Source organism: Macrobrachium rosenbergii, chromosome 4 (genome assembly GCF_040412425.1).
Source record: "Macrobrachium rosenbergii isolate ZJJX-2024 chromosome 4, ASM4041242v1, whole genome shotgun sequence".
Lineage (NCBI taxonomy): Eukaryota > Metazoa > Arthropoda > Malacostraca > Decapoda > Palaemonidae > Macrobrachium > Macrobrachium rosenbergii.
The window spans coordinates 77358011-77371565 of record NC_089744.1 but is presented as its reverse complement, the minus strand read 5'-3'; the positions used below and the strand labels follow the sequence as shown (position 1 = coordinate 77371565).

The following is a 13555-nucleotide window of genomic DNA, read 5'->3' as shown; positions in this document are numbered from 1 at the left end:
GGAGAAGGAGGAGACCATGGAAGATGATGGAGACTCCGAGGAGGAGGCGAATATGGAAGATTATGCAGACTCTGAGAAGGAGGAGACTATGGAAGATGATGGAGACTCGAGGAGAAGGAGGAGACGATGGAAGATGATGGAGACTCACAAGGAGAAGGAGGAGACTATGGAAGATGATGGAGACTCCGAGGAGGAGGAGGAGGGAAGATGATGGAGACTCCAGGAGAAGGAGGACACCATGGATGATGGAGACTCCGAGGAGAAGGAGGAGACAATGGAAGATGATGGAACTCTGAGGAGAAGGAGAGCCATGGATGATAATGGAGACTCCGAGGAGAAGAAGGAGACCATGGAAGATGATGAGAGGAGGAGACTCCGAGGAGAAGGAGGAGAGACAATGGAAGATGATGGAGACTCCCTGAGGAGAAGGAGGAGACTATGGAAGATGACGAGATTCCGAGGAGAAGAGGAGACCATGGAAGATGATGGAGACTCCGAGAAGAGGAGGAGACCATGGAAGATGAGGAGACTCCGATGAGAAGGAGACAATGATGATGAGACTCTGAGGAGAAGGAAGAGACCATGGAAGATGATGGAGATTCCGAGGAGAAGGAGGAGACCATGGAAGATGATGGAAGATGATGGATACCCGAGGAGAAGGAGGAGACCAATGGAAGATGATGGGACTCCGAGGAGAAGGAGGAGACAATGGAAGATGATGGAGACTCCGAGAGAGAAGGAGGAGACATGGAAGATGATGGAGACTCCGAGGAGAAGGGAGGAGACTCATGGAAGATGATGGAGACTCCAATGGAAGATGATGGGGACTCCAAGGAGAAGGAGAGACTAGGAAGATGAGACTCCGAGGAGAAGGAGGACACGATGGAAGATGATGGAGACTCCGAGGAGAAGGAGGAGACCATGGAAGATGATGGAGACTCGGAGGGAGAAGGAGGAGACTCTGAGAAAGATGATGATGGAGACTCCGAGGAGGAGGAGACCATGGAAGATGATGGAGACTCTGAGGAGAAGGAGAGACAATGGAAGATGATGGAGACTCCGAGGAGGAGAAGGAGGAGACTCCGAGGAAGGATGATGGAGAGACTCCGAGGAGAAGGAGGAGACAATGGAAGATGATGGAGACTCCGAGGAGAGGAGGAAGGATGAGACTCCCAGGAGAAGGAGGAGACTGGGAAGATGATGGAGACTCCGAGGAGAAGGACCATGAGACTCCGATGGAAGATGATGGAGACTCCGGAGAAGAGGAGAAGGAAGTCCCAGGAGAAGAAGGAGACCATGGAAGATGATGGAGACTCCGAGGAAAAGGAGGACACCATGGAAGATGATGGGGACTCCGAGGAGAAGGAGGAGAAAATGGAAGTTGCTGGAGACTCCGGGAGGAGAGAAGGAGACAAGAGAATGGAAGATGATGGAGACTCCGAGGAGAAGAGAACAATGGAAGATGATGGAGACTCGAGAAGAAGGAGGGAGACAATGGAAGATGATGGAGACTCCGAGGAGAGACAATGGAAGATGGGAGACTCCGAGGAGAAGGATGGAAGATGGAGACTCCGAGGAGAAGGAGATGAGAATGGAAGATGATGGAGACTCCGGAGAAGGAGGAGACAATGGAAGATGATGGAAGAGGAGACAGTGGAAGATGATGATGGAAGATGAGACTCTGAGGAGAAGGAGGAGACCATGGAAGATGATGGAGACTCCGAGAAGAAGACAGGGAAGATGATGGAGCACCGAGGAGAAGGATGGAAGATGAAGACTCCGAGGAGAAGGAGGAGACAATGGAAGATGATGGAGACTCCGAGGAGAAGGAGGACACAATGGAAGATGATGGAGACTCTGAGGAGAAGGAGGAGACCATGGAAGATGATGGAGACTCCGAGGAGAAGGAGGAGACCATGGAAGATGATGGAGACTCCGAGGAGAAGGAGGAGACCATGGAAGATGATGGAGACTCCGAGGAGGAGGAGACCATGGAAGATGATGGAAGATGATGGAGGAGACTGGATGATGATGGAGACTCCCAGGAGAAGGAGGACAATGGAAGATGATGGAGACTCCCGAGGAGAAGGAGATGAGGCCATGGAAGATGATGGAGACTCCTGAGGAGAAGGAGGAGACTCAGGAGAAGGGAGGAGACACTGGAAGATGATGGAGACTCCCAGGAGAAGGAGGAGACAATGGAAGATGATGGAGACTCCGAGGAGAAGGAGGAGACCATGGAAGATGATGGAGATTCCGAGGAGAAGGAGGAGGGAAGACTGGAGACTCCGAGAGAAGGAGACAATGGAAGATGATGGAGATTCCGAGGAGAAGGAGGAGACAATGGAAGATGATGGGAGACTCCCAAGAGAAGAAGGAGGAGACTATGGAAGATGATGGAGACCATGTAAGATGAGGAGAACGAGGAGACAATGGAAGATGATGGAGACTCCGAGGAGAAGGAGAAGGAAGATGATGAGACTTGGGAAGGATGATGGAAGATGATGGAGAAGGAGGAGAGAAAATGGAAGATGATGGAGACTCTGAGGAGAAGGAGGAGACAATGGAAGATGATGGAGACTCCAAGGAGAAGGAGGAGACAATGGAAGATGATGGAGACTCCGAGGAGAAGGAGGAGACAATGGAAGATGATGGAGACTCCGAGGAGAAGGAGGAGACCATGGAAGATGATGGAGAACTCCCGAGGAGAACCATGGAAGATGATGGAACTCTGAGGAGAAGATGGATGGAGACCTGAGGAGGAGGAGGGACTGACTATGGAAGATGATGGAGACTCTGAGGAGAAGGAGGGAGACCATGAAGATGATGGAGACTCCGAGAGAGGAGGAGACCTGCAGAAGATGATGGAGACTCTGATGAGAAGGAGGAGGAGGAGAGGAGGACATGGGAAGATGATGGAGAGATCAGGGATGAGGAGTAGGAGGAGGACAATGGAAGATGATGGAGATTCCGAGGAGAAGGAGGAGACCATGGAAGATGATGGAGACTCCGAGGAGAAGGAAGAGACTATGGAAGATGATGGATGACTCCGAGGAGAAGGAGGAGACTATGGAAGATGATGAGACTCCAGAGAAGGAGGAAGATGATGGAGACTCGAAGAAGGGACACCATGGAAGATGATGGAGATTCCGAGAAGGAGAGAAGGCTGGAGACTCGAGGAAGATGATGAAGAGACAATGGAAGATGATGGAGAAGGAGAAGGAGACCATGGAAGATGATGGAAAAACCTGAGGAGAAGGAGGAGACCAGGGAAGATGATGGAGACTGCAAGGAGAAGGAGACTGGAAGATGATGGAGACCTGAGGAGAAGGAGGAGACCATGGAAGATGATGGAGACTCGAGAAGGAGGGGCAGGGAGGAGATGATGGAGGCTCTGAAGGAGGAGATGGAAGATGGAGACTCTGAGGAGAAGGAGGAGACTATGGAAGATGATGGAGGAGAACAGTGGAAGATGATGGAGGAGGGAAGGAGGAGACCATGATGGAAAGATGATGAGAGATGATGGGGACCTCCGAGGAGAAATGAGAAGGAAGGAGGAGACAATGGAAGATGATGGAGACTCCGGAGGAGAAGGAGGAGACCATGGAAGATGATGGAGATTCCGAGGAGAAGGAGGAGACCATGGAAGATGATGGAGACCCGAGGAAGGAGGTGACCATGGAAGATGATGGAGACTCCGAGGAGAAGGAGACCATGGAAGATGATGGAGACCTGAGGAGAAGGAGGAGACAATGGAAGATGATGGAGACTCCCAGAAGAAGGAGGAGACCATGGAAGATGATGGAGACCTGAGGAGAAGGAGGAGACCATGGAAGATGATGGAGACTCCAAGGAGAAGGAAGAGACAATGGAAGATGATGGAGATTCCGAGGAGAAGGAGGAGACAATGGAAGATGATGGAGACTCCGAGGAGAAGGAGGAGACAATGGAAGATGATGGAGACTCACAGAAGAGAACCATGGAAGAGACAGACACATGGAAGATGATGGAGACTCGAGAAGGAGGAGACACTGGAAGACGATGGAGGCTCCGAGGAGAAGGAAGAGACAATGGAAGATGATGGAGACACTGAGGAGGGAGGAGACAATGGAAGATGATGAGATTCCGGAGAAGGAGGATGGAAGGTGATAGAGACTCTGAGGAGAAGGAGGAGACAATGGAAGATGATGGAGACTCCGAGGAGAAGGAGCAGACAATGGAAGATGATGGAGACTCCGAGGAGGAGGAGACAATGGAAGATGATGGAGATTCCGAGGAGAAGGAGGAGACAATGGATGGTGATGGAGACTCCCAGGAGAAGGAGGAGACTATGGAAGATGATGGAGACTCCGAGGAGAAGGAGGAGACCATGGAAGCTGATGGAGACTCCGAGGAGAAGAAGGACACGATGGAAGATGATGGGGACTCCGAGGAGAAGGAGGAGACTATGGAAGATGATGAAGACTCCCAGGAGAAGAAGGAGACTATGGAAGATGATGGAGACTCCGAGGAGAAGAAGGAGGACTATGGAAGATGATGGAGACTCTGAGGAGAAGAAGGAGACTATGGAAGATGATGGAAGACTGATGGAGACTCCGAAGAAGGAGACTATGGAAGATGATGGAGACTCCGAGGAGAAGAAGGAGACTATGGAAGATGATGGAGACTGAGAGGAGAAGAAGGAGACTATGGAAGATGATGGAGACTCCGAGGAGGAGAAGAAGGAGACTATGGAAGATGATGGAGACTCTGAGGAGAAGAAGGAGACTATGGAAGATGATGGAGACTCCGAGGAGAAGAAGGAGACTATGGAAGATGATGGAGACTCGAGGAGAAGAAGGAGACTATGGAAGATGATGGAGACTCCGAGGAGAAGAAGGAGGACTATGGAAGATGATGGAGACTCCGAGGAGAAGAAGGAGACTATGGAAGATGATGGAGACTCCGAGGAGAAGAAGGAGACTATGGAAGATGATGGAGACTCCGAGGAGAAGAAGGAGACTATGGAAGATGATGGAGACTCCGAGGAGAAGAAGGAGACTATGGAAGATGATGGAGACTCCGAGGAGAGAAGAAGGAGACTATGGAAGATGATGGAGACTCCGAGGAGAAGAAGGAGACTATGGAAGATGATGGAGACTCCGAGGAAGAAGAAGAGGCTATGGAAGATGATGGAGACTCCGAGGAGAAGAAGGAGACTATGGAAGATGATGGAGACTCGAGGAGAAGAAGGAGACTATGGAAGATGATGGAGACTCCGAGGAGAAGAAGGAGACTATGGAAGATGATGGAGACTCGAGGAGAAGAAGGAGACTATGGAAGATGATGGAGACTCCGAGGAGAAGAAGGAGGAAGATGATGGAGACTATGGAAGATGATGGAGACTCCGAGGGGAAGGAGGAGACCATGGAAGATGATGGAGACTCTGAGGAGAAGGAGGAGACCATGAAGATGATGGAGACCTGAGGGGGGAGGAGACTAGCCGGAAGATAAGACCTGAGGGGGAGGACACCATGGAAGGTGATGGAGACCTGGGAGAGAAGGAGGAGACCAGTGAAGATGAGATGGAGACCTGAGGGGAAGGAGGAGACCATGGAAGATGATGGAGACTCCAAGGGAGAAGGAGGAGACCAGTGAAGATGATGGAGCCTGGAGGGGAAGGAGGAGACCAGGAAGATGATGGAGACCTGGAGGAGAAGGAGGAGACCATGGGGAGGATGATTGAGACTCAGAGGGGAAGGAGAGACTATGGAAGATGATGGAGACCTGAGGAGCAGGGAGGAGACCATGGAAGGTGATGGAGACCTGGTGAGAAGGAGGAGACCAGTGAAGATGATGGAGACCTGAGGGGAAGGAGGAGACCAGGGAAGATGATGGAGACTCCGAGGAGAAGAAGGAGACTATGGAAGATGATGGAGACTCCGAGGAGAAGAAGGGAAGATGATGGAGACTCCGAGGGAAGATGATGGAGACTCCGAGGAGAAGAAGGAGACTATGGAAGATGATGGAGACTCCGAGGAGAAGAAGGAGACTATGGAAGATGATGGAGACTCCGAGGAGAAGAAGGAGACTATGGAAGATGATGGAGACTCCGAGGAGAAGAAGGAGACTATGGAAGATGATGGAGACTCCGAGGAGAAGGAAGGAGGCTATGGAAGATGATGGAGACTCCGAGGAGAAGAAGGAGACTATGGAAGATGATGGAGACTCCGAGGAGAAGAAGAAGGAGACTATGGAAGATGATGGAGACTCCGAGGAGAAGAAGGAGACTATGGAAGATGATGGAGACTCCGAGGAGAAGAAGGAGACTATGGAAGATGATGAGGAGAGAGAAGGAGACTATGGAAGATGATGGAGACTCCGAGAAGAAGGAGACCAGGAAGATGATGGAGACCTGAGGAAAGGAGGAGACCATGGAAGATGATGAGACTTGAGGAGAAGGAGATGGTCAAAGATGATGGAGATTCCGAGGAGAAGGAGAGACCAGGAAGATGATGGAGACCTGAGGAGAAGGGTGATTAGAAGATGATGAAGAGGAGAAGGAGGAGACTGGAAGATGATGGAGACTGAGGAGAAGGAGGAGATCATGGAAGATGAAGGGAGACTCCGAGGAGAAGGAGAGGCAATGGAAGATGATGGAGATTCCGAGGAGAAGGAGGAGACCATGGAAGAAGAGGAGGAGGAGGAGACTCTGGAGGAGAAGGAGGAGGCACGGAAGATGATGGAGACCCGGAGGAGAAGGAGGAGACCATGGAAGATGAAGGAGACCTGAGAGCAGGAGGAGACTATGGAAGATGATGGAGATTCCGAGGAGAAGGAGGAGACCATGGAAGATGAAGGAGACCTGAGGAGAAGGAGGAGACAATGGAAGATGATGGAGACTCTGAGAGAGAAGGAGGGAGACCAGGTAGACAGATGGAGACTCGAGGAGCAGGGAGGAGACTATGGAAGATGATGGAGACTCTGAGAGAAGGAGGAGACTCCATAGAAGAGGATGGAGACATCGGAGAAGGAGACTATGTAAGATGATGGAAACCCGAGGAGAAGAAGGAGACCATGAGAGATGATGGAGATCTCCTGAGATGAAGGAGGAGACCATGGAAGACATGGAGATTCCGAGAAGAAGGAGGAGACTATGGAAGGTGACGGAGATCTGAGGAGAAGGAAGGAGACAATGGAAGATGATGGACTCCGAGGAGAAGGAGGAGACCATGGAAGATGATGGAGACTCTGAGGAGGAAAACCATGGAAAGATGATAGAGATTCCTGGAGGAGAAGGAGGCACCATAGAATAAGTGAGGGAGATTCCTGAGGAGAAGGAGGGAGACCCTGGAAGATGATGGAAGACCCGAGGAGAAGAAGGAGACTATGGAAGATGATGGAGACTCCGAGAGAAGAAGGAGACTATGGAAGATGATGGAGACTCCGAGGAGAAAAGGGGCTATCTATGGAAGATGATGGAGACTCCGAGGGGAGAAGAAGGAGACTATGGAAGATGATGGAGACTCCGAGGAGAAGAAGGAGACTATGGAAGATGATGGAGACTCGAGGAGAAGAAGGAGACTATGGAAGATGATGGAGACTCCGAGGAGAAGAAGGGAGACTATGGAAGATGATGGAGACTCCGGGGAGAAGAAGGAGACTATGGAAGATGATGGAGACTCTGATGAGAAGAAGGAGACTATGGAAGATGATGGAGACTCCGAGGAGAAGAAGGAGGCTATGGAAGATGATGGAGACTCCGAGGAGAAGAAGGAGACTATGGAAGATGATGGACTCTCCGGAGAAGAAGGAGACAATGGAAGATGATGGAGACTCCGAGGAAAGAGGAACAATGGAAGATGATGGAGACTCCTGAGGAGAAGGGAGGAGAGAATGGAAGATGATGGGGACCTGAGGAGAAGGAGGAGACAATGGAAGATGATGAGATCCTGAGGAGAAGGAGGAGACCCTGGAAGATGATGGAGACCTCCGAGAAGGAGAAGAGACCAGGAAGATGATGAGATTCCGAGGAGAAGGAGGAGACTATGGAAGATGATGGAGACTCTGAGGAGAAGGAGAAGACCATGGAAGATAATGGAGACTTCCGAGGAGAAGGAGGAGACTATGGAAGATGATGAAGACCTGGAGGAGAAGGAGCGACAATGGAAGATTAAATGGAGACTCTGAGGAGAAGGAGGAGACTATGGAAGATGATGAAGACCTGAGGAGAAGGGGAGCAGACTATGGAAGATGATGGAGACCTGAGGAGAGGAGGAGGAGACAATGGAAGATGATGGAGACTTCTGAGGAAAGGAGGAGACAATGGAAGATGATGGAGACTGAGGAGAAGGAAGGAGACAATGGAAGATGATGGGACTCCGAGGAGAAGGAGCAGACAATGGAAGATGATGGAGACCCCAGAGAAGGAGGAGACTATGGAAGATGATGGAGACCTGAGGAGAAGGAGCAGACCATGGAAGATGATGGAGATTCTGAGAAAAAAGGAGGACACGATGGAAGATGATGGGACTTCAAGGAGAAGGAAGAGACCATGGAAGATGATGGAGACCTGAGGAGAAGGAGGAGACAATGGAAGATGATGGGGACTCTGGGAGAAGGAGGAGACAATGAAGATGATGGAGACCTGAGGAAAAGGAGGAGACAATGGAAGATGATGGAGACTCTGAGGAGAAGGAGGAGACACATGAAGATGATGGAGACCTGAGGAAAGGAGGAGACAATGGAAGATGATGGAGACTCCCAGGAGAAGGAGGAGAAAATGGAAGATGATGGAGACCTGAGAAGGAGGAGACCATGGAAGATGATGGAGACTCTGAGAAGAAGGAGGTGATAGGATTCTCCAAGGAAGAGTGAGAGAGAAGGAGACTATGGAAGATGATGGAGACCTGAGGAGAAGGAGGAGACTATGGAAGATGATGGAGACCGGAGGAGAAAGGAGGAGACCATGGAAGATGATGGAGACCTGAGGAGAAGGAGAAATGGAAGATGATGGAGACTCTGAGGAGAAGGAGACATCATGATGATGATGGAGACTCCAAGAAGAAGGATATCATGAAGATGATGGAGACACTGAGGAGAAGGAGGAGACCATGGAAGATGATGGAGACCTGAGGAGAAGGGGGACACCATGGAAGATGATGAAGACTCGAGAAGAAGGAGAAGACAATGGAAGATGATGGAGACTACGAGGGAGAAGGAGGAGACCATGGAAGATGATGGAGACCTGAGGAGAAGGAGGAGACTATGGAAGATGATGGAGACTACGAGGAGAAGGAGAAGACAATGGAAGATGATGGAGACTCTGAGGAGAAGAAGGGAGACAATGGAAGATGATGGAGACCTGAGGAGAAGGAGGAGGAGACAATGGAAGATGATGGAGACCTGAGGAGAAGGAGGACAATGGAAGATGATGGAGACTCTGAGGAGAAGGAGGAGACTATGGAAGATGATGGAGACTCCAAGGAAGAGAAACCGGGTAAGATGATGGGAGACTTGAGGAGAAGGAGAGACAATGGAAGATGATGAGACCTGGAGGAGAAGGAGGAGACCATGGAAGATGATGGAGACTCCTAGGAGAAGGAGGACACCATGGAAGATGATGGAGATTCCGGAGGAGAAGGAGGAGACCATGGGAAGATGATGGAGACTCTGAGGAGAAGGGAGGAGACACTGGGAATTTGATGGAGACTCATGAGGAGAAGGAGGAGACTATGGAAGATGATGGAGACCTGAGGAGAAGGAGGAGACCATGGAAGGTGATGGAGACCTGAGGAGAAGGAGGAGACAATGAAGACCATGGAGACTCCGAGGAGAAGGAGGACACCATGGAAGATGATGGAGACCAATGGAAGATGATGGAGACTCCCAAGAGAGGAGGAGACCATGGAAGATGATGGAGACTCCGGAGGAAAGGAGGAGACTATGTAAGATGATGGAGACTCCCAGAGAAGGAGGACATCATGGAAGGTGATGGAGACCTGAGGAGAAGGATCAGGAGAAGACCAGGAGAAATGAAGATGGAGACCTGAGAAGGGCCCAGAGAAGATTATGGATTCTCCGGAGGAGACCATGGAAGATGATGGAGACTCGAAGGAGAAGGGAGGAGACCAGTGAAGATGATGGAGACCTGAGGGGAAGGAGGAGACTATGGAAGATGATGGAGACCTGAGGAGAAGGAGGAGACAATGGAGGATGATTGAGACCTGAGGGGAAGGAGGAGACTATGGAAGATGATGAGACCTGGAGGAGTAGGAGGAGACCATGGAAGGTGATGGAGACCTGAGGAGAAGGAGGAGACCCAGTGAAGATGATGGAGACCGAGGAAGGGAGGAGACCAGGAAGATGATGGAGACCTCTGAGGAGAAGGAGGAGACAATGGAAGATAATGGAGACCTGAGGAAGGAGGAGACAATGGAAGATGATGGAGACCTGAGGAGAAGGAGGAGACCAGAAGATTATGGAGACTCCAAGAGAAGGAGGAGACATCATGAAGATGATGAGACTGAGGAGAAGGAGAGGAGACCAATGGAAGATGATGAGACGCCAAGGAGAAGGAGGGATAATGGAAGATGATGAGACTCGAGGAGAAGGAGGACTCAGAAGGGAAGATGATGGAAACCTGAGGAGAAGGGAGACTATGGAAGATGATGGAGACATCGAAGAGAGGAGGAGGAGAAGACTGACAGATTCCGAGATGAAGGAGGAGACCAGAAGGTGATGGAGACCTGAGGAGAAGGAGGAGACCAGTGAAGAAGTGATGGAGACCTGAGGGGAAGGAGGAGACCATGAAGATGATGGAGACCTCGAGAGAGAAGAAGGAGACTATGGAAGATGATGGAGACTCCGAGGAGAAGAAAGCGAGACTATGGAAGATGATGGAGACTCCGAGAAGAAGGAGACTATGGAAGATGATGGAGACTCCGAGGAGAAGAAGGAGACTATGGAAGATGATGGAGACTCCGAGGAGAAGAAGGGAGGCTATGGAAGATGATGAGACTCCGAGGAGAAGAAGGAGACTATGGAAGATGATGGAGACTCCGAGGAGAAGAAGGAGACTATGGAAGATGATGGAGACTCCGAGGGGAGAAGAGAAGAATGGAAGATGATGGAGACTCCGAGGAGAAGGAGGCTATGGAATGATGGAGACTCCGATGATGATGGAGACTCCGAGGAGAAGAAGGAGACTATGGAAGATGATGGAGACTCCGGAGAAGAAGGAGACTATGGAAGATGATGGAGACTCCGAGGAGAAGAAGGAGACTATGGAAGATGATGGAGACTCCGAGGAGAAGAAGGAGACTATGCCGATAAAGGATTAGACCATGGAAGATGAAGGAGACTCCGAGGAGAAGGAATGGATAATGGAAGATGATGGAGACCTGAGGAGAAGGAGGAGACCATGGAAGATTTACTTTTAGGACTCTGAGGAGTAGAGGAGACTATGGAAGATGATGGAGATTCCGAGGAGAAGGAGGAACGTGAAGATGATGAGAATCTGAGGAGAAGGAGGAGACAATGTAAGATTTGATGGAAACTCCGAGGAGAAGAAGAGACTATGGAAGATGATGGAGATTCCGAGATTTGATAGGAGGAGACTATGGAAGATGAAGACTCCGAGAAGAAGTGGATGAGAGATCATAGAAGGTGATGGAGACCTGAGAGAAAGAGAAGACCGTTGAAGACATGGAGACCTGAGGAGAAGGAGGAGACCATGGAAGATAATGGAGACCTGAGGAGAAGGAGGAAACACTGGAAGATGATGGAGATTCTGAAGGAGAAGGAGGAGACCATGAAGATAATGGAGATTCTGAGGAGAAGGAGAGGAGACCCTGGAAGATGACGGGAGAGACAATGAGAAGGATACCTGAAACAAGGAAGAGTATGAAGATGATGGAGACCCGAGGAGAAGGAGGAGACCCTGAAGATGACGAAGACTCTGAGAAGAAGGAGAGACAATGGAAGATGATGGATTCCGAGATATGATGGAGATTCCGAGGAAAAGGGAAGAAGACCCTGAAGATGATGGAGACTCCAAGGAGAAGGAGGAGAGAATGGAAGATGTGGAGACCTGAGGAGAGAGGAGACCATGGAAGATGATGAGATCTGGAGAGAGAAGGAGACAATGGAAGATGATGGAGACCTGAGGGAAGATAATGGGAGATCGAGGAGAAGGGAGGAGACAATAGAAGATGATGGAGACCTGAGGAGAAGAAGTGAGACCATGGAAGATAATGGAGATTCCGAGGAGAAGGAGACTATGGAAGATCATGGAGACTCCGAGAAGAAGGAGGAGACACAATGGAAGATGATGGAGATTGGAGGAGAAGGAGACAATGGAAGATGATGGAGACTTCAGGAGGAGGGAAGAGATGATGGAAGATGATGGAGACCCAAGGAGAAGGAGGATGGAAGATGATGGGGACCTGAGGAGGAGGAGACAATGGAAGATGATGGAGACCTGAGGAGAAGGAGGAGACAATGGATGGTGATGGAGACCTGAGGAGAAGGAGGAGACCATGGAGATGATGGAGACTCGAGGAGAAGGAGGACACCATGGAAGATGATGGAGACCCAAGGAGAAGGAAGGAGACCATGGAAGATGATGGGGACCTGAGGAGAAGGAGGAGACAATGGAAGATGATGAAGACTCCCAGGAGAAGGAGCAGACCATGGAAGATGATGGAGACTCAGGAGAAGGAGGACACATGGAAGATGATGAAGACCTGGAGGAGAAGGAGAAGAGACCATGGAAGATGATGGACCCTGAGGAGGAGGAGGAGGACGATGGAAGATGATGGGGACCTGAGGAGAAGGAGGAGAAAATGGAAGATGATGGATACCTGAGAGGAGGAGGAGACTATGGAAGATTATGGAGACTCTGAGGAGAACGAGGAGACAATGGAAGTGATGAGACTCCTAGGAGAAGGAGGAGACTATGGAAGATGATGGAGACCTGAGAAGGAGGAGACCAGGAAGATGATGGAGACTCTGAGGAAAGGAGGACAAATGGAAGATGATGGGGACCTGAGGAGAAGGAGGAGACCATGGAAGATGATGGAGATTCCAGGAAAAGGAGGACACCAGTGGAAGATGATGGGGACACTGAGGAGAAGGAGGAGACCATGGAAGATGATGGAGACCTGGAGGAAAAGGGAGGACACCATGGAAGATGATGGGGGACCTGAGAAGAAGGAGAAGACAAATGGAAGATGATGGAGACCTGAGAGAAAAGGAGGAGACCATGGAAGATAATGGAGATTCCGAGGAGAAGGAGGAGACAATGGAAGATGATGGAGACCGAGGAGGAGGAGACCATGAAGATGATGGAGACCTGGAGAAGGAGGAGAGTGTAGAAGATGGCGGAGATTCCGAGGAGAAGGAGGAGACTATGAAGATGATGGAGACTGAGGAGAAGGAGGAGACTATGGAAGATGATGGAGACTCGAGAAAGAGAAGACCAGGGAAGATGATGGAGGCTCTGGAGGAGAGAAGGAGAAATGGAAGATGATGGAGACTCTGAGGAGAAGGAGGAGACAATAGAAGATGATGGAGA

General features: G+C 50.2%; 1 protein-coding gene across 1 annotated transcript; it reads left to right on the top strand.

Annotated features, from left to right (window-relative positions):
* The first annotated feature begins 4114 nt into the window (after positions 1 to 4114).
* Positions 4115 to 4670, top strand: LOC136838105 (acidic leucine-rich nuclear phosphoprotein 32 family member B-like). The gene is made up of 2 exons (XM_067102951.1): positions 4115 to 4298; positions 4534 to 4670. The coding sequence occupies exons 1-2, from the start codon at positions 4115 to 4117 to the stop codon at positions 4668 to 4670; spliced, it is 321 nt and encodes a 106-aa protein (XP_066959052.1).
* Positions 4671 to 13555: the final 8885 nt, after the last annotated feature.